This window comes from Drosophila pseudoobscura, chromosome X (assembly GCF_009870125.1).
Source record: "Drosophila pseudoobscura strain MV-25-SWS-2005 chromosome X, UCI_Dpse_MV25, whole genome shotgun sequence".
NCBI lineage: Eukaryota > Metazoa > Arthropoda > Insecta > Diptera > Drosophilidae > Drosophila > Drosophila pseudoobscura.
In genome coordinates this window covers 1,458,670-1,478,740 of record NC_046683.1, presented here as the reverse complement: position 1 = coordinate 1,478,740, position 20,071 = coordinate 1,458,670, and the positions used below count along the sequence as shown (strand labels likewise).

At 49.6% G+C, this 20,071-nt stretch overlaps 4 protein-coding genes across 7 annotated transcripts; 2 read left to right on the top strand and 2 right to left on the bottom strand.

Annotated features, from left to right (window-relative positions):
- Positions 1-2,920: 2,920 nt before the first annotated feature.
- LOC4814425 (NEDD8 ultimate buster 1) lies at positions 2,921-6,001 on the bottom strand. Of its 4 annotated transcripts, none has more exons than XM_001354393.3 (5): positions 5,746-6,001; positions 5,614-5,687; positions 5,408-5,535; positions 4,090-5,349; positions 2,921-4,008 (listed from the first exon to the last, which is right to left on the bottom strand). In XM_001354393.3, exons 3-5 carry the CDS (start codon positions 5,525-5,527, stop codon positions 3,553-3,555), a joined length of 1,836 nt encoding a protein of 611 aa, XP_001354429.1. In that variant the 5' UTR covers positions 5,528-5,535; positions 5,614-5,687; positions 5,746-6,001; the 3' UTR covers positions 2,921-3,552. The 4 variants fall into 4 exon arrangements, with proteins under 4 accessions (XP_001354429.1, XP_033238787.1, XP_033238788.1 ...); XM_033382896.1 differs by having other exon boundaries at positions 5,798-6,001; XM_033382897.1 differs by having other exon boundaries at positions 5,954-5,972.
- Positions 6,002-6,567: 566 nt separating this feature from the next.
- Positions 6,568-11,148, top strand: unc (uncoordinated). The gene is made up of 4 exons (XM_015186783.2): positions 6,568-6,894; positions 6,966-7,679; positions 7,739-9,309; positions 9,381-11,148. The coding sequence occupies exons 2-4, from the start codon at positions 7,094-7,096 to the stop codon at positions 11,055-11,057; spliced, it is 3,834 nt and encodes a 1,277-aa protein (XP_015042269.2). The 5' UTR covers positions 6,568-6,894; positions 6,966-7,093; the 3' UTR covers positions 11,058-11,148.
- stg1 (stargazin-like protein) lies at positions 11,144-19,912 on the bottom strand. The gene is made up of 8 exons (XM_002134523.3): positions 19,107-19,912; positions 17,318-17,493; positions 15,285-15,380; positions 13,490-13,630; positions 13,175-13,392; positions 12,709-13,094; positions 12,063-12,643; positions 11,144-12,008 (listed from the first exon to the last, which is right to left on the bottom strand). Exons 1-8 carry the CDS (start codon positions 19,778-19,780, stop codon positions 11,281-11,283), a joined length of 3,000 nt encoding a protein of 999 aa, XP_002134559.2. The 5' UTR covers positions 19,781-19,912; the 3' UTR covers positions 11,144-11,280.
- LOC4814285 (uncharacterized) lies at positions 15,959-17,155 on the top strand. The gene has a single exon (XM_001354391.4). It carries the CDS (start codon positions 16,171-16,173, stop codon positions 17,077-17,079), a length of 909 nt encoding a protein of 302 aa, XP_001354427.3. The 5' UTR covers positions 15,959-16,170; the 3' UTR covers positions 17,080-17,155.
- Positions 19,913-20,071: the final 159 nt, after the last annotated feature.

Sequence of the window (20,071 nt, the reverse complement as noted above, 5' to 3'; positions counted from 1 at the left end):
ACAGGTCGCTCCCTTCTGCTGCTGCTCTTAACTGTTCTTTCTCCGATCTGCGATTGCGTGACGGAAGCGAGACTCGGATTTCGATATGTACATATGTACATACATATATGTATGTATTTCTATAATTAATATCTCTATAGATTTTGGGGGCTGCTTTAATTGCTAGTTCTGATCGGCTGCTGCAGATCCCTGTACTTATTTCCAATGAAATGCCGAAAAATGTGAACCCTTTTTCCGACCCAAAATGCGGGAGAGAGAGTGAGAGAGAGAGAGAGAGGTCTCCAATGAAGGCTAATTTCGGTGGCCAGTGGGCCGTGTAATATCTGTACTTTGTACCTGGGGATCGGACTGGAGCTAATTTCCATTTACATATGCCAATATGCTAATGGATTCGGCCAGTCGGGGGGAGCTGCTGACTGTACAGATTTTGCGGAAATCTGCAAGGAATCTGCATTATAGTACATGGATAATGGGGCCACCATTTGTTGGAGCTTTGAAGAAAGAAAAAAATCACCTTAAAACATAAAAATTAGCCAAAGCCGTTTCCAACTGTTTTCTCAGGAAGAACTCCCTTGGAATGCGTCAAGTACTTCGGTTATCAGATACGGGGGCACGTGTACTATGGCAAAACAGATCTCCATCTCTAATCGAATCCACTGTTTAGGCAATCGATTCTACCGAATGATATATATTTCCCCTGCAAACAGCTGTATGCTAATTGTGCTAGAGCCAGCCAGCCAGGCAACCCTATGATTCCCAATAATTTCTGCAATTGTCGAGTGCAGTGGCACCCGAAGAAAAACCAAAACCATTTCCCATTTCCCATTTGCTTAGGCAGAACATCGACGTGGGCCAGGCCTTAAGCATCCATCGCACCCCCCAAGAACCCCTTGGCGGACTATACGAACCAAAACCAGAACCAGAACCAGAACCGTTCTCACATCCCCATTCGAAAACGAAAAACCAAATACAAAATACAAAATAATAAAAATAAAAATGTCCAAAAGTTGCGCTTGGTTGCGTATCAGTTGGGCATAATGGCCAAAGTCATTATTGCCAGGCCGTCGCTACCGCTGCCGCTGCCGCCGTGGATCGTAAAAAACTAAATGCTCAAAAATAGTAAAAATTAAAATTAAAAAACCAAATTATGAAATTGTTTATCAGAACAAAGAGCAGCACACACATATCAACCACGAGTAGAGATGGCAATCGCTTAAGTACGAGCCCCAACTAAAGGCAATTAAACAAAAAAAGAACATGAATCACCGCCGAAACAAAGAACTTCTATCAGAACCAATTCAGAGGTACATAGAAATATTTATATACGTCTCTTTTTCAACCTATCTTAAAGATATCTTAAGAAGAGGAAGGACACAGGCCAGGACATATGGGCATTTCCGCCAAAAGGTCTCCTATGAGAAAAAACATTAAGCTGTGTATCTGAGATAAATCCCAGAAAAAATCCCGGCTAATGGTAGATTTGTTTACTTTTTTTAACACGGAATGAGGCAACGTATGTCAAATGCCATAAGTCAGCGGACTTAAACGAAACAAGCAGAAAGGTTTTTGTATTTAATAGCATGGATAATTAACGCTCAATACTTAATATATTATCACAAAAAATTGAATATCCGATTCGCGTGGGGTCATTTTTAGCTTAAATCTTTAAAACCGTTCAAACATTTCGTCGTACGAATAACGCATCGCCATAATGGAAAAGCCCACATTGCCTATGCTCTCAGCATCGTCCTTAAAGCTCGTTGGTTCCTTACTTTTAAGCTTAATCCCCGCTATGTTACTTATACATACATACTATATGCATGCCAGATATCTGTTTTATAATCCTTGGTTCTATGCACTCTTTTCATGATATATATAAAGACTTGTTTATAAATCTCCCGAAATCATTCCGGGTTCATCTGTGGGGGCGACCCCATCATTCGGACTCCAATAAAATTGAATCTTTTTATTATAGGCTACTCTGGAATGAATATACACTTAAACAGGAAATCGTATAATGCTTCCCTTTGGAACAGAGTCTCAGCTCAGACGCGGGACGGGACACCACCCACTCGAGACACGCACATCGATCGAGAACTTTATTTGCCTTAAAAAGGGGCAAAAGTCGCTTTCAGAAATTGACACAACAATAGTCATCATATATGTATGTACGAGTAATTATTTCCCTACTCCCTATTTTCTCCATCTAGAATATACATATATGTACATATAAGTGCAGATCTATAAGCATAGACTGCGCCGAAAATAATTCTTATAGAATTAGAATACTAATACTATAAATAAACCGTCCTCCATCCTTAGTCAATCGTCAAGAGGGGTCACGTAGATAGCCCAGGTTTGTTTGTTGTTTGTTGGAGACGCATAAACTCCATAAACAATTCCTATTAGATCCACTAGAATCCACTGTTCCTTCCATGAACCATTGAGGGTCCTATGCTCGGAGTATAGTTCCCTCTACCATGTTATACCTACCACTAATTCCCTTCCTCTTCTCAGATTACATTAATTATGCCTACATACCTTTTTCGTAATTAGTAATTGTTTTTGCGTTAAGATCCAATTTTCCTTTTTTCTAAGATAGATATATTTCCTGCATGACTTCGTGATCGGTTCGATTAGCACGTCGCGCGTCATGCGGCAGCGCATCGTATTGAACAAACGAAAGTTAACCAATCTCAAGGGTTAAAGTTGGCTTAGTGAGCATTAGGACTCTGCACATATACACATATGTCACCAAAGGATTTATCATAGATTGGTTCTTCACTTGCTTAGAATTTATCATCTTAATCCATCTATGATTCATTTCCTACATTTCCTATCACTATATGTGTTGCACCTTTAACTTCAAGAATAGCCACACGTTCCAGAGACCTTTCCAAAGGTCAATCGTTTTCTTGGCTTGTATTCTGTGTTCTTTATTCATTGAATTGTAAGGCAACCGACCTATCACAGGAATATAACTAAATATGGCCGTATATCCAGTCTCATTTGTCGGGGAGGGATGGAGAGTGGGCTTGGTGCTGGTGCTGGTGCTGGTTCGCTGTTAGCCACGTTTCTGGAAGCTGCTTGGAGCTGGGATCGAAAGTCAGGAGACAACAAAATGTTCAATAAGTAATTGCAAAAGACGTTAACAGGTTCGCGATAGAACGGAACGGAACGGCCTGGACCGGAGGGGAACGGGCTGCAGGCAGCAGCGTAATCACATTGTCGCAGCTGTCAATAGAATATATACTATATCTATACATTTTATATACATATATCTCGTTGTAAGTCTTTATATTGTTAGTATTTGCCAAGTTATTCAAACACAAACATACACATACAGTCCACAGTCGGCACACGGTGGGTAACGGGTAACGGGTAGCGGGAGGGAGGGCTGAGTGGATGAGTGCCACTTAAGTGGCATTTATAAGACGACGATTTGCAATAGACAAGTCATGATTACAGTTATCGCCACAACCGGTTCTCCATCGAAATTCTAATCATTTTATAGCCGCTCCAGCCGTTTACAATTGTTTTCGCTTGCGCAGCTTATTGCTCGAGCAGGCGACGATACTCGCCCAGGAGCTGCTCCTCATGGATCAGCGGCAGATCGAGATAGTCCTGGTCGCTCTGGCTAATATCCGAATGGAAGCGTTCGTAGGCCTTGAGCGACTCCAGCTCGCGCGCCTTCGCCATCACCAAGGCAATGATCGACGAGTTCTGGGCCTGCGAAGAGGTTGACGGTCCGTCGTTACCGTCGCTCGCCAGCTGTTTGACCCCCTCGAGAAACTCTTTCAGCTTCGCCTCGCTCTGGAGGGTCATCAGCAGGAACTCAATGGTCCCCTCAACGCTGTTCCCAGTGCTCTCGAGGGCGGCGCGAATCGTCGCCTCGTCAAAGCCCAGCAGCTGGAGGGCTGCCATCTGGTTCTCATCCGCACGGATGTCGGTACAGGTCTCGGACAAGGCGGCATGCAGCGCAGCAGAGTTCTTCTCCAGCATATCCAGCTGCAAATTGGAAAGAGTGAAACTTTTTAGAGGCTTTTCTTAAGGATCAGACTCAGACTAGTATCGGGGACGGGAACTCACGGCTCTTGCTATGTCGTTCTCGGTGTGCCGCAGGGCCAGGGTTGCCAACTTTGTGTCGAAGCCCATCTCGACTAGGGTGCAAACACTGCGTGGATTAACCCAGCCTTCATCTTTGGCATTCTCTCTGTTGGCATCGCCATGCACCTTGCGCTCCTTCTTGGACTGCTTACGGGCATCGCTCAGCTTTTTCTTGCGCTCTTGAATGAACTGCACGGCCTGGTCAATGTTGCCGCCACTGCCCGAGCAGGAGCGCAGAGCGAGCCTGGCCTCGCCCATACCGAAGCCCATCTCCATCAGTAGCAGCAGCTTGTCCTCGTCGACCTTCAGTTCCTTGAGCAGCGTGGAGGCAGCCTCAAACCTCTCGAAGGCCTCGTCGCGGCGATTCTGGTGGAAGAGAACGATTCCCTGCAGCAGCTTGAGGCGCATAAAGAGAGCCCGCTCTGGGCAGTCGCGCCCCTTGAGGGCGTACAGACGCTCAAAGTTGTCACCGTAGCTGCGGCGGAAGCTGCGCTCACAGATCGCCAATCGCGCCTCCGCGTCGGGCAGCTGGGAGACGTTCTTGAGGCACATGTAGCACCAGACAATGTCCAGATTGAGCAGCGCAAAGTTGTCCACCGACTCGAGGAAGCTCGATTTGCAGGTGGCAAACTTTTCGTCGCCCTCGAGCAGCAGGAGCAGCGATTCCTCGTAATCCTCCCGCTGCATGGCCGCCTTGGCCTTCTCACAAAAGCCGAGGGCCAACAACAAAGCGCGGTTCTCCTCGGGTGGTAGAAAAACTGGATTTCCATCCTGATCCTCCATCTCCATCAGGCGGTTCTGCGACGCTACCACCGCCTCCACATCAGACTTGATTTTGTTCAGCCTCTCGTAGAGGCCAGCATTCTTGTTATCGCCCTGGCCAATGATCACAATTACAGCCTGGTTATTCTTCAGACTCTGTGCTCCTAGCGTGACGTTTGGCGCTACCATTTTCCCGGATGCGATGCACTTGACGTGCTGGGGATTGCTCAGCTGCAGCTTGGCAGCTATGGCCGCCTGCAGCTCGGAGCCCAGCGAATTCAGGTCACACTTGATCTCCAGCATAGTGGTGGTGCCGCTGCGGTTATCGATGCGACGCACCTTGAAGGTGGCCATTCCCGTCTCGCTAAATTCACGACGGGCGGCCAACTTTCGCAGGGCATGGTCCTGCAGCTCGCTGAGGGCGCTCATGCAGTTTGAGACCTCGATCCCAAGGAACTGGGCGTAGCGCTTAGCCAGCTCCTGTGGAAAGAATCAGATGTCAAGACCAAAGATATACAGCAATTCATGGCACTCTTACCTCCATCACAATTTCAATGCTGCCGACGCCTTCCATGTAGTACGGCTCCTCCCACAGTTTCACCTTCTCTGCCTGGAGGCGGGCCCGCACCAGATTAAACACATTTTCAATGTGTGACATGACTTTAACTGCAATGGAAGGATGCGCAAGCATTAAGAACCACGTCAGAGCGAGCAGAACAGAGCAAAATATAGGACAATATTTACCAAAATGTACGGTAAATTTTGTATAGAAATTCTCTCTGCCGCACACACAGCAATGGTGATTGGGGTTATTTTAGCTGTAGACAAAAGGGTCGTATCAATGGAAAGCAGAAATATTTTTGATACGAAAATTACATTTTATGCACTGTCACCAAAAAAAAATTATTTTTTTTTGGGTTTAAGTTACCATGCTGCCCGTGAGTAGCGTGGAATTATTTGGCCGCCCGCTTTTTGAAGGTGGAAATTGCCAAGTCAAAGAATAGAAGACGGATCACGACCACGACAGTTGAGGCAAAATTCTACTGCATTATTATATATTTTAAGTTTTTTGCGAGACGCAGACCTTTGTTGATTCCAATGTGTTTCCAGTGTGACCGATACCGTCCCACTCTCAAAAATGTATACCAAAATATACCGGCTCACTAAAAAAATATACCGTAAATATACTGACGAATTCAAGCTATATTTTACATATTCCTCTTTTTTGATATTCCGTCGAATATTACTAGCTATACAGAACATTAAGTCATGCCCACAAATTTTTATCCGATTAATAAATCAATTTTCTACTTAACTGGCTTATTTTGAATACTTGCTTCTATTGGATTTTGCTTAAAAAAAAGTTTTAGCGAAAAAGGTCAAACAAATGAAACGTAAGGGAAATATCGTTCCAATTGTTCAATTTCTTTATTCCGTTGAATAATGCAGCCTAACTAAAACCATTAGCTCTGCCCACATAATTTTAGGCCATTAATGAATACATTTTCTTTAAGATCGGCTAGTTTTTGGTCCTTGCTTTTATTGTATTTTGGCTAAAACAAGGCTTAAACAAAATAGTTCAACAAAAAATACAGTCGCAATGTTGCTGGTATTATCGGATACTGTTGAAATATCGATACATTCCCAGATGCCGGAAATTATTTGAATTTCAACTGCTTTCCCGATTTTGAGTTGTTTTTTTTTTTTAATATGTGCATAAGTGACTTTTTTGGGCGGAATTCCGGGTGAACTAATGTGGTTTTTTGCCTTTTTAGTGCCGTGTAATGTTATGCTTTGGCTTTCTTTAGCTTTTTGTGCTTGTTTTAAAGCAATTGTTCAGCCATACATTTAATACGGACATACAGCTTATTTCGTACAGCAGGGATATGGTTTTATTTACGTTGTCGATTGGGCTGTTTCTCGTGACCTCGTGTGCTTCAGGACTGTGGCATTTGCCGGATGACTGCACACGGCGATCCTGCCACCACCTGCCACCTGCCGCCACATTCTCAACTAGCAACGAGGGTGAGTTCTGTCACAATTTTCACAAATAACCGAAATTGTATGTACGTTTCTATATATTCGTTGTGTCAAAGGGGAAACTCATTCCGAAAATTCATTTGCTAACAGGCAAGCACCACAGGCACACATTAGAGTCAGGGACCAGAAAATATCTAACCAATAATCCAAGCGGATCCTGTAGGAGGATTGCGAGGGGGGAAGAATGAAGACCCGCTATGTTTCACACAGCACAGCGTCCTCCATGCAATCCACAACGGCCTCCTATCGGGCCAAGCGGCGCAGCCGCAGCGAAGACGACTGCCGGGCACCCTGCGAGCGCGAAAAGAAGCACGAGGCCCACATCCGCGAGCGGCAGGAGCAGTTGAAGCGCAATAGAGCAGCATCGTCGGCGGCATTGAGGTCGCGCCAGCAGCAGCAGCAGTCGTCGCGTAGCAGCCAACGCTGGCCGGAGGACAGCCCCAGAAGGATAGAGAGTGGACCAGCGGCGCTGCCGGAGAATCCTACGATCAAGAAAAAACCAGTGGCCCCAGGGAGTCTGGCAAACAAAGGAAAGCTTAAAGCTAAGGGAAAACCAGACATTAAAAGAAAGCCTTTAGCGGCGGCGGCAGCAGCGACGGCTGCGGCAGTGAAAGAGAGAGAGCCGGAAACAGAGAGAGATCAGCTGTGGAGCGAGGAGCTGTTGTTGGATGATCGTACGATCTTCGAGGAGGACGAGCCAAGAAGGACTGAGGAGCATCAGCAGGAACAAACGATGCCCTTAAACCGCAGCATCAACAGCACAACGCTGGGTAAGTGCCGGACAACTGAAGGATGATCCCACCGTCTAATTCTCAACCCCATTCTCCAGGTCAACTCCTGAAGGCGTCCCAACAGGGGACGAATTCCCCTCTGCTCTGCCCGCTGGCCGTGGCCCTGCACAGCCTGGTGGCGGAGTTCTTGCACGCGGAGAACTATCCGTTGACCCTCACTATGTTCTGCAGCGAGATTCCGCACCGGAGTCGCACACCAGCGACACCCCACATCGAGTTCCGCTTCAGCCAGGACGACGTGAGGGACGTTCTCAGCGTTCTACTTGGTGGACGGGACACGTTCAGGGCAGCGGTGCAGCGCAGCTACTACCAGGAGCCGTCTCAATCGCCCAGCGAGGGTCAGAGCCTGCTAGGAGCCTTGCTTCGTGTCCTGATGGGGGGGAATTTACCTCCAACGGAGGAGATGCCAAGGCAGACGGAGAAGAACATACAAACTGTACCCGTGATAGAGTACGACGCTTCCCGAAAGGTCTTCGTGGGCCCACGCCTCTGCCAAACGATTCACTCAATAGAGCGGCGACTGAGCGATCTGATTCAGCAAATGAGCACGCTCTCGGCGTCTTGTGGCCCTCCCGTAGAGATCATCACCCAGCCGGTTCTCGAGGCCATGCTCCAGGTCGAGCTGAAGGAGCGAGAGCGCCTGCGCAAGGCCGGAAAGGTGCTGGCACCGGAAGAGACAGCCGTACCGATACCAGAGCCTGAGCTGCCGACAGCCCAAGAGCAGGACGACTCGTTGGTCGACACGGGAGTGGGGGTGATCAAGCTGCCGGTGATGCAGGTGAAAATGCCGGATGTGCCACGACTCTTCCCGGAGCAAGTAGCCTACATGGCCATTATCCGCCAGAGTCTGGTGGGACTGGTGCGCAGGGCGAAGCATGCACATCCGACTACAATTGTCCAGACCTTCGAGCAGATAGAAATGTCCGTGGCGGAGCTGTGCCTGAATGTCAGTCTGCTGATCAACGTGGTCCACATATCCATGGAGCAGGAGTATGCGGTGGGCAGGCACAGCGGCTTCAGGGCCGGCTACCACGAGGGATTCGCGCATGGCCACTACATAGGCGTCCAGGAAGCCAAGCATCCCCATCCCAGTACATCCCGGGATGTGGGTGTCCAGGCGGAACCAATCCATAGCCAACATGCATCCACTCAAACCAAGAAGGAGAACGTCCAGCTGCAGAGGGACGTTGCATGCCAAACAATGATGAACCAGAACGAACCTCTGACCCAGGTGGCTGCTGTGGCATGCCAAACGATGATGCAGAGGGAAACTGCCGACCACGTCTCAGTGGCATGCCAAACGATCCAGATCCAGAAGCGTCTGGCCACAGTGGCTGTGGGATCCCAGACGGTGAAGGAGAAGCCTCTCGCCAAGGACCAAGTGGCAAAGGGCACCCAAACGAAGGTGACTCCAGCCACAAAGACGTACGAAATGTGGATACATGAGATGCTGCACAGTGCCAGTGGTAAGATCTTCCTAGAGCGCGTGGAGCTGTCGCTGAAAAAGGCCTACGAGCTGCAGAAGAAGCTACTGGAAGATATCTACCAAGTGAGATATCGTCACCAGTACGAGCTGTTGCATCTCAACCACCGACACAGCTCCTGGCGGGTGAGTAAGCGGCCTCCTTCTCCTTTGATCTTCCACTAATCCGCCTGGAACTCCCTCCCCCCCCAAAACAGGCACTCTGCCGCCGCGTGCAAAGGGACTCTCATTGCTCGGTCGAGGCACGGGAACTGGTGCAGAAGATCTTCAACCTGCTGGAACACTACGAGGAAAATCAGAAGTTCCTCGCCGCCAAGATCCGTGAAACAGAGCTGGCCGTCGAGAAGCCGGTTCGCTTTATGCCCCCAGATTTGAGTTCTGGCCAGGAACCAGAGGTTCCCAACTGGACCTCGGCCGCATCCCACTCCGTGACAACGGGTACGAGTAATTCCTCCCCAACAGCGGTGCCTCCTGCAGCTCCCATGGAAGACATACCAACGGAAGGTTCGGCGCCCTATTCCTGTCAGCAGATGATTCCACCTCCGCCGGCAATTGTTGTGGTGCCACCTTCTCAGAAGCCCAGCAGACATACTTTGACCCCAAATACGAATTCATCCTCTCTGCCTCAAACAACGGCTTCTCTGCCTCAAGTCGCGGCTTTTCCATCTAAACTCACGTCATCTGTGCCTCTAGCGATGCCCTTTTTACCGCCTCAACCAATGTCTTTCTTTTATCAAGCACCAGCACCAGCACCAAAACCAGCAGCACCTACAAAAGCCTCGAGCTTCGAGGACGACCTGGTCAGTGTCAAGAACCGCATGCAGCAGCTGGAGCAGGAGAGCGATCTGCTGGAGCAGAACTTCCTCGACTATCTGGAGCGGGCACGTCAGAGACCGCCGGAGCCCAGTGTATCTAAGAAGCAGACGACGAGCCCAAGAAGGAGGTTCGAGGATGCGGCAGCTGTGGCCAAAATGGAGGAGCTCATAGAGCAGAGGACGCTGACGCCGGAGCCAGACAGCTATCACTTCACCAATACGTTATCTGTGGCCAGGAGAAAGCTGCTGGGAAGTGACTTTGAGCCAAGGACGACGACGAGCCCCGCGAGCGTCAGTGGGAAGGTGGCGCAGGTGGAGGAGGAGACACAGCAGATACTCTGCCGTGTGAGGTCGGAGTTCACGCGCACCAACCACCTACTGCCGGAGATCACATCTGCCACAAACAGCAGCAGCCAAGAGGATCTGGATGTCCTCATGCGTCGGGCTAAGCAGGCGATGCGATTGAATGAGCGGCCGCCTGCACGACGTCCGAGTCTCCTGGACTGCAGCATCAGTAGCACCCTCACCAGCAGCAGCAGAAGCAGCGCCAGCGATATATTCCAGCCATATAATAACATTCCAGGCATGGAGATGGACAGAGCAGCTCCACCGAGCACGCGGCTTCAGCAATCCATGGCCAAGATGCATCAGCTATTTGGAGGCGGAGCCAGGAAACCACCAGATCAGAGATTGCCACAACCACAACCACAACCACAGCCGCCGCCCAGATCCACAATTCGGCCCGTCAGTGCACCCACTTGTAGAGGGACTGCGGGAGGAGTAAGAGCAGCAGATGGAGGCATAATTCGCGCCCACACGGCACCCACACCACAACAGCAACAGCCACGCCAAGAGCAGCACCAGTACTTCCATTCATCCGAAGACGTTGTCTTCTTGAGCTCCTCCAACTGCAGCAGCTCCGCCGCCAGCAGCCATAGTCATTACCGAACTACAGATATCTACGAGGGAGTGACGCTAGACGATACGACTCATGCGAATCATCCCGTCAGTCCGGAGATTATCCACAGCCGCAACTTCTGGAAGCGCCTGAACCTATGAGTAGACTATGCGAACAGCTCCATCGAGAGAGGCAATCTGTAACCGAAGAAGCCCTAAGGTAGATCCTAATAAATGCGCCAATCAACTCCAAGCCAAAGTCTTGAAGGGGGACTTTATTCAGTTCATATTTTACGTAGTTTTTGGTAGATAAATGACAGATTGATAGGTGGATAGGGGGATAGCTCTGGTAACTCTCTCTCTCTCTTTAGGGATTCTTCGGCATCTACACTGCCGTTCCGTTGATCAGATCGTAGGGATCGAGATTCTGGCCAAAGAGACTCGCATGGGAGCGTCGCCGCTCTCGCTCGATCTCGTCCAGATCGAAGGCGGCATCGTTGACGGCGAAGCTCGCCCGCCTTTGGGCATCGTCGAAGGCATAGCCCCGCTGGAATTTCGGTGGATGAGCCCCAGCGGCAGAACCCGCACTTGCACTTGCACTCGAACTTGTGGCGGGATACAGTGGCTGCGGATGCTGCTGGTATCCCCCGTGGCCGTAGTTGGAGGGCGACGATGGAATGGCTGCTGGCCATTGGACCACTTGGGTCTTGGGGGGCAACTGCTGCTGCGGCTGCGGCTGCTGCTCCTCCGCTGGCCTGGGCAGCGTCAAGGTGGAGAGGTAGCGGTTCTGATGCTGCAACTGCTGTTGGTGCTGCATCATCAGGTGGTTGAATCGCTGCTGACTGGCACTGAAACTGATGCCGCTTTGCAGGGAGCCGAGGCTGTCCTGGCTGCCGGCCGCCGCCGACTGTCGCAGGAAGCATCGTGGCAGGGTGCGACTCTGGGCCTGCTCTGGAGGCGCCAGTCTCAGCTGGCCCGAGGCGAAGGCGGCGCCGGGCCAGACCGCCTCGTTGTGCAGCGAGAGATTGGAGTTGAGCTTACGCAGCGGATGGCCGAGAGGAGCGTCCAGGGGGCACATCGAGGCACGTCTGGGGCCCACCAGCTGGGCGTGATCTGTTCAGAAGATGGATTACCCAATGGATATTCATGAATTCGACGACTTCTCACCTCCGATAACGTAGAGCTGGTCCTCCTCCATGCCACCGCGGAACTGACGGAAACCGTGATCATCTCCGTCCGCATCGTCGTCATCCTGCCGGACACCCGCATCCTGGTCGATCTCCTGCTCATGCTGCTGCTGCTGCTGTTCCTCCTCCTCGCCGCCACTGATGTAGTAGATGTTCTTCGGTTTGGCCCGCCCCAAAACCCCAGCCCTTCGGCAGAACTCCTGGAAGAGCTCATCCTTGGTCTTGCGGAGGCCGCGCTTGAGCCCGCACAGACGCGACTGATCCTCCTGGTGCTGCGACTGCGGCTGGATGTGGTGCGTGTTGGTAGCCATGTTGCGGTGCTGCTTCCGCTTCAGCTGGCCAGTGCTTGGAGCAGCAGCACCTGTCGGCGGTGTGCTGTAGATATCTGTGGTGGTCGACACCGAGCGGGTGAGCGGAAACTCCTGTGGCAGATCGGCGAACAGGGCAGGAGCCGGCAGCGTAAGCGGCACTGGTGTCGGGCCGGACAGCTCGTTGAGGGACTTGGCAAAGCTGCGCGAATGAAGATTGCACTTCGACACCGCCGGTTTCTCAAAATAAAAGCTGCCAGAGGGATCAAGGATACGACGTATACATACTTACACTTCTAGATGACTCTTTCTACTCACCGACGCTCCAGATCGTTGTGCAGATAGAGATTGGAGGCGACATTCGGATGCTTGCGGCAGGCATAGCCCCCTGGAAGGGTCTGTGTCTGGCTGGGAGTCCGTCCTGCGTCGTGCACCTGATGCTGCCTGGAACTGGTGGTGCCCCTGAGGGTTCTTTGCACATGCGGCTGATGCGATTCATGCGACTGCTGCGGCTGCTGCTGCTGCTGATGCTGATGCTGCTGCTGATGGATGGCTGGAGGATGGCCTTGGTTCAATGTGTCCTGACTGCCTGTCTGCTGCTGGGCTCCGGGCTGCTTGTATCGCTTGTAGGAGTGACTCAGTGGATGCTGCTGGCCCTCCTTGATCTTGGCATGGATGTTGGCCACACTGAAGCAGGGCAGGCGCTGCAACGAACGGCGAAACGAAGAGTCTCAGGAAACCGAAACCGTTGAAGGTATGACATGAATTTCAAGAGAATACCCACACCGTAGTAGCTGATCTCCTGCAGGTTGATGAACAAGAAGATGTTGAGGACTCCCACGAACTCTGTGACGATGAAACCAAACACAAACAGGAAGAAGCTCTGGCCGTAGGTGACCTTAAAGAGGGCTGGCTGGAGGGTGGAGCGCGGCCGCAGCTTGGAGCCAATCTCCGCCTTCAGTATGGATATATACGCAATCAGTCCGATGAGCATCACCAGGCCTGCAAGTGGACAATTGTCTCTGTTATTCACAGAAAATCACGAGCGGGCCCACGAATGGGCCTCGAGAGCCTCGGTCGGGGTCTCCTCCGATCGTACCGCTGACAATGAAGAGTATCCCGGCACTGAAGTAGAAGAGATTGTTCTGGTGCGAGCATGTCGGGATCAGGAACACAATGAAGCTGATGACCAGAAAGACGCCAGCGGCCAGGAAGATGGGGCACGATTTGGTCACCGTATCTGTAAAGGAACAAGAGAGTATAGACCCTTCTTTCGTACTATATATTGTAGGCACATATATACTATATATCTCTAGACATTGATATTGATCTCATTAGATTTCCACTGTTCCTTATACCAAAAACCACTTAACCTAAGTTAGCTTTTAGAGGTAAATGAGTAAGAGTACTAGAGTATTAAAGTACGCGTCAAAAGGCAGCTTTTCCGGCCCCAACGACCATCAGCATCCATGTGCTGAATCAAGCCCAAGCTAAGTAGTTGCTTTTGAAATCTTGCGACCTAGAAGGGCCTCGAGTCTCGATCTTATAGGACCTAGACGAGCTGAGCAGCCGAACCCCAGTAGGTAGGCAGCGCGAGCATCCTCTTTCTACGGGGCGTCATAGAAACCCCGCCACAGACCAACTTTTTGGTTTCGTTCCTGATGCAACATCTGGGTATCGTAAAGTCTCTGACATATATACATTCCAAGTGAGTCGACTCGTACGTACGGTTTTATCCGATATTTAATAGATCTGTAAACCTATTTGTAGATGGAAACCCATTCGCAAGAGAAAAACGGGTAGCAAAGAATGAGGACTTGGCCGAGGAATGCTGGAATACCCAAAGAATGGAACGGTAAGGATTGATCTACACCCATGACTCTAAAGGAAATTGTCGTCTAAAGTGTTCTGCTTGGGGCCACCATTTCAGGTGTTGTGGTGCCCTGTCTTGCGAAAGTCGAACGACTGAGGATACATCCATTGTGTGAATACCGCCGCAAGGCTTCAGAAAATCATCACACCCGGCGAGGCGCCACATCTACCTCCGCACCCTTCACATCCCTTGGAGGTTGTTGTCCGACTAATAGTTTTATTTTTTGCGAAATTGTCACCCGCGGCGAGTTTGAAATTAGTTTTGAGGTATTGCCCCTGTTTTGTTGGCAGGCAGGCAGGCAGTAGGGCAGTTCAGGCCTCGGTGCGAAATTAATGAAAATATTTCAAATCTATGGTTGGTATATTGGCTCTTGGCCAATTGTGCGAAAATTAATGAAATTCCATTCGGTCTATCGCTCTCTCTCTTGGAATTGTCACAAAGGACACACGCACAGGCACACGCGCATATCCTTATTTGACATTTCAAAAGTTTATTTAGCAAATGTGAATGCGAATGCGAATGCGAATGCAGCGGCAGGGCTGAAATGTTCTTTCTTTCCTGTTCGTGCATTAAATGGAACATTTCAGAATGTTCAAACTATTGTCAGGCTCGTGGCAGGCAGCACCCTTTGAACCCTGCGGGCCATACAATCTATGGCAGTCCCTGTCTGTGTATGTGTCTGCTTCTGTGTCTGTGGGGACAGGACACCACAAATCATATGGACAAAACTTTCTGCAGAACAGAGGCCAAAAGTCTTTAATTAAAATTCAGCCAACTAAAGGCACTGTCTCTCCCTCCCTATCGAAAGATTGTGTCCGTTGGCCACAAACAATAAATCAATTCCAATTTGGCCTAGACAGGGGAGGTACACAGTACAATAAATGCAGAGACCAGGCGGACAGTAGAGGAGAGGCGAGCCTTTAAGCCAGTTGCAGCCAGTTGATTGCCAACCGTAACGAAGTGCAGTCGCAGTCGCAATCGCAGCCACACATTAAAAGTCCCCCACATATCATCCACTTACAGGGTATCGCTGGCGTCGAGTCATGCGGATCCGGCTGGTAGCCCTCGTTGGGGAAATAGTCAATTTTGATGCAATTATACGAGTCCACATCGAGACCTGCAAAACACGTAAGGAAAATGCATATGTATTCTATATATTTTAACCAAAATTATATTTTTTTGTTCCTAGAAGAACTGAAGAGCAATTCAAGGAGACTACGAGCCGGAAAGTGTCCTCCTTAGTCTTAGAGTCTTAGAAGAAATGAAAAGTAATGCAGGGTCCATTGAGTCCTAGAGAGGAGTCTCTTTTAACTTGCAACTAGTTGTATTTTTAAAGGGATTGATCAGCGTCCTGGGAGTCTAGAATGTGGTAAGTAGATCTACACGTAATAAACCTTTTGTTTGCACTCTTGTACTTCGAAATTAATTGCAGTTTTCAAGGATTGACGAGGAGTACCACGAGCATCTTAATATCGAACAAATTTATCCTCAAAATGGCAACAAACGGGACATATATGGGGCCTGAAATGAATTACATATTCAAAGGAAATCGGTTTCATATACGATAATATCGTAGATATAAGATCGTTCCTAGTAGATGCCATCTATGAGGACAAATTCCAGCAAATAAGAGAGTTCTCAGACCCCCAGAAATATGACCATATTTACTCATTTGACAAGAAACTCAATGGGAGAGTTCGGTGTAAAGAAAACAAAATTTTGTCAAGAATTTTGAAGACTTTTTGAAAATGTAATCCCAGTATTTTGATTTTACACTCAAGAGCCACACACACAAGCAGACAAACAGACAAAATCGTTTCGTAGACGAAACCGAAAACAGTACACAGAAAAACTGAAAACAGAAACCAGAAACCACACCTTCATCTATATAACTATATTGCAACAGAATGCGTACTGCGAAGCAACCATCAGCGGCCAAGAAGCAGCCGATGGCGGGATCTTCGGTCCAGAAACTACAGCCCACAACTCTGGGACGAAAGCCCATCTCGGCCAGCAGGATCAAGGTGCAGCAGCAGCAGCAGCAGAAGCAGCCGCTGCAGGCCAGGTTCCGGAAAGTAGGTTCAGAAGGAGGGTCCGGCGACGGGCCGGGAAAGGGCGAGAAGGACCGCTTGGTGTCGCTGCACTTCCAGGACATCTCGCTGCTGCACACGGACGTGAAGCTGCTGCAGAACGTGCGAGGCGGTGTGAACGAGCGACTCGTCGCCTTCTACTTTGCCTACCTGCAGAGCAGACGCTACAAGGCGCAGTCGGACGTGTACTTCATGCAGCCGGCGCTGGTGAAGAGCATTCGCCAGATGGACCAGCGTGTCCTGAAGCGCCAGATGCGCGAGAGCGGCCTCCACGAGAAGAAGTTCATCCTGCTGCCGCTGTGCAGCCAGACGGCGGCCTTCCATGTGGACCATGAACACTGGTCCCTGCTGTTCATCGCCCGGCCGGAGGGAAAGATTTTCTACTACGATTCGCTGGACAACAGCCACAAGAACCTGGTGGGGGCCCTGCTCCATGCCCTGCGCATGCCCCTCGCCCTGTCCGAGTACAGCTTAGTGGTGGGCCGCTGCCTGCAGCAGGCGCACGACGAGGAGCACCAGTCCGGCATCCACCTGATGTGCATGGCCGACCATGTGGCCGACTATGTACTGCGCTGTGGCTATGCCTCGAGCAGCCTGCTCATCGCCCGCGACGATGTGCGGGGCATGCGCACAGTCGTCCTTCAGCTCATACAATGTCTGGGCGGCATTCTGCCACCTTCTCCACTACAATCGGGACGTTGCCGAAAGATGACTTCACGCTCCTGATCGCTATATTTCTCTCTGCATATTTTGTTTTATTGTTCGTCGAGTAAATTATTAAATAACAATTAAATTCCACTAATTAATGGATTGACTGTCAGAGGGTGTGGACTGTGCTCTGTGGTCTGGCCCTGGTGGTCTAGCTCTCATTAAGGCCACACGCAATTCGTCTGCGGTGTCCGTCCTGTCTGTCCTGTCTGTCGGGGGTCTGTCACATTCATCTCAATTTGGATGCGACGCTTACCTGGCAATGTGGTGCACAATATCCAGAGGCTGGACTTTGTGTATTTGGTGATGTAGGCGCCGTCGTCCAGAGCGTTGAAGTTGGCCGTTCCATTGTAATTGAGATTCGGCAGCTTCTCCTCGGTGAAGAGCCACTGGGGTCCGGCCAGGGCGGCGATGACAATGGCGACCGATATGCTGGAGATAGTCGAGAGGTACAGCAGTCGAGTTATTGATTCCTGTAATCAACCACCCCATGTCACCTATTTCATTTCAAATTTCGCGTGTGCCTGATTAAAAATACCTCAAAATGGAGCGAAAAGGAACGGAACAAGGCCCCCATTGTATGCATGTTATCTGCTCTGCTCTGCCAGGGATATGCAAATAAATCTCGCAAAAATGCGAATCGTTGGCGTTGGTAAAATGTGCGAAAAATAAAGCACGTGGAATGCCGACAAAGGTCATTGGGTGTGAGTGTGGGTGTGTATGGTACTCGTGTACCTTTCCATATTTGGAGATACTTTTAATCATATGCATGTGTATGTCTAATGATCGACAACGATGCCATTTTCATGTGCACAAAATAGATCGAATTTGTTGGTTTTCCCTGCGAATAAAGTATTCTGGAATCTAAATTATAGTGGACATCGTTTGTTTCTAATAAAATTGAGGCTTGCACAAAATATTCAGGGATATTCCACTAATACCAATGAATATTAGATTGTTTGTGAATAAAGTATTGATATTTATTGCAAATGTATTTTTATACTTTTCAATTTTGGAAGTGGGAGTGGCTTAGCTTATTCGCCTTCGTTATGATATTATATGGCAATGGAATATATCGCTAACCTCAGCAACACAAATACCACAATAATCCTGAAACTCTTAGAAACACACAAAAATCCTGCACAATATCTTTAAAGCTGCAAATCTGTAAATAATCCTACCCAACATCTGTTAACATATTGTTCATCATCTGAATGATTTACCCAGAGCTTAAGCTTAAGGCCTGAGTAGCTACAGCTATTTTTAAGCAGTATATAATAATAATAATAATAATCTTCAGGCAAAGCCTGAAAAGCGAGTAAACGTCCATTGAAAGCTTATATATCGGGGTCACCAAATCGAGGTGGTCTTAATTCTCGACTTTGCGCGTAAATTGAAAAGAATGTGAAGCGATAAAAATGAAATAAGTTGAAGGAAACAAAGGAATAAATGTGTGAAATGATCTCCTCAGATAGTCAAAAATACTTGGATAATACTTGGATTTACCATTAGATAGATAAAATTCTTCTGCGTCAGCAGCTTAAGCGCATATCCAAATACATATTTTTCTCTTCGTTGGGACTAAAACTTGGACTGTGTCTTGGGGGCTGGAGCTTGGGTGTTGGGTGCTGGATGTTAGGCGTTAGGGGTGAAGGCGTGGGGTGGGGTGCGAAATAGTTTGCGAACAAATTAAGCCTCACTTTGCAGTGATTTGTGCCGCTAACACAATTATGTGTCGTCGGAAGGATGGTGGATGGTGGTTGCTGCCGCTTGCCGCCTGACGCCTCACGACTGCTGCCTGTAGTCGTTTATTCAATTTCTTTAAACACAAAACAGAAATGGCGGCAGGCAACATGGTTGCTTGAGTGTGTGTGTGTGCTCCATGCCTCTTAAAGGCATTATAAGAGATTTTGCAAAGGAATTTCAGGCATTTTGCAGGAGAAAAGGAAGAAAGGCAGCTACAAAAAGGTATACGAAATACGAATTTCCTGTTAAAGGAAAGCCCTACATAGATGTGGAGCTGTGGATGTGAATGTGGCACTGACCTGGCGGCAACAGGTGTAAGGAGCCACAGGTAGCTGCCGCTGGCCAGGCTGCTCAGACTGCTGAAGCCGTGTCCCTGCTGCTGTTGTCCACCGGATGCTCCTCCGCCACCGCCTCCGCCCCCACGTGGCTGCTGCTGCTGCTGCTGAAGCCGCGGGCGCTGTTCCATGGGTAGCTGGGGCGGAAGCGGTGGTGGCTGGTAGTGGCCCAACGGAAGTGGTGCCGCCTGTCGCGGGTGCTGGCGTCGACTCCCCGACAAATTGTTCAGCTGCAGATCACTGCCAAAGCCAGTGGCGGGAATGCTGCCCGAAATGGTATTGATCACGCCCGTATTCTGCTGCTGCTGCTGCTGCTGTCTCTGTGGATGATGAGGTGGATAGGCATGAGGTGGAGGCGGATGCTGTGGCATAGCAAATCTCTGGCCACGTGGCAATGTAGCATAGGGCGAGTGGTCCTGCTGCTGCTGCTGTTGCTGCTGATGCTGATGCTGTGACGGATAGCTGTGCTCTATGGATGCACTGGTGGTCAATTGATGTGGCTGCTGCTGCTGGTGGCAAGTGCTGCTGCTGCCTATCTTAGCTGGATTCGGTGGCACATTGTTGTAGGGACTCTCGCTGTTGATGCTGTGCGTGGAGGCCACGCGGAACACACTGGGCACCGATGGATGGTCCCTCATTCTGGCACTCACTTAAACAAACAAAAATCACGCGCCAAAACACAAGAGCACACCCAATCAAGCACACTGTTACTCAAAGAATGGACTCTTCTGCTGCTTCCGGGCACGTCTGTTGCTCTGAAGAACTTTCAGCCGACTAACAGCAGCCCGGCACCCAGCAGGACACGCATTCGGCTGTGGCAACGAGCTCCACGAGGCCCCGCACGAGCATACATCGGGGTTGTGCTGCAGCAACATTGTGGCACGCAGCTCAGGGCAGGCGATTATCAAGGCAGCAGCAGCAGCAACAGC

Bases quoted from the DNA above. Each gene is read 5' to 3' on its own strand.
- LOC4814285 (XM_001354391.4), top strand. From the start codon at position 16,171: ATGCGTACTGCGAAGCAACCATCAGCGGCCAAGAAGCAGCCGATGGCG.
- stg1 (XM_002134523.3), bottom strand. From the start codon at position 19,780: ATGAGGGACCATCCATCGGTGCCCAGTGTGTTCCGCGTGGCCTCCACG. The intron at 13,631-15,284 runs GTAAGTGGATGA...GTTCCTTTACAG, and splicing joins CTCGACGCCAGCGATACCCT to ATACGGTGACCAAATCGTGC. The intron at 13,095-13,174 runs GTGGGTATTCTC...CGTTCGTTGCAG, and splicing joins AGGAGATCAGCTACTACGGT to CGCCTGCCCTGCTTCAGTGT.
- LOC4814425 (XM_001354393.3), bottom strand. From the start codon at position 5,527: ATGTCACACATTGAAAATGTGTTTAATCTGGTGCGGGCCCGCCTCCAG. The intron at 5,350-5,407 runs GTAAGAGTGCCA...TTCTTTCCACAG, and splicing joins GCATTGAAATTGTGATGGAG to GAGCTGGCTAAGCGCTACGC. The intron at 4,009-4,089 runs GTGAGTTCCCGT...TCCAATTTGCAG, and splicing joins AGAACGACATAGCAAGAGCC to CTGGATATGCTGGAGAAGAA.
- unc (XM_015186783.2), top strand. From the start codon at position 7,094: ATGAAGACCCGCTATGTTTCACACAGCACAGCGTCCTCCATGCAATCC. The intron at 7,680-7,738 runs GTAAGTGCCGGA...CCCATTCTCCAG, and splicing joins CATCAACAGCACAACGCTGG to GTCAACTCCTGAAGGCGTCC. The intron at 9,310-9,380 runs GTGAGTAAGCGG...CCCCCAAAACAG, and splicing joins ACCGACACAGCTCCTGGCGG to GCACTCTGCCGCCGCGTGCA.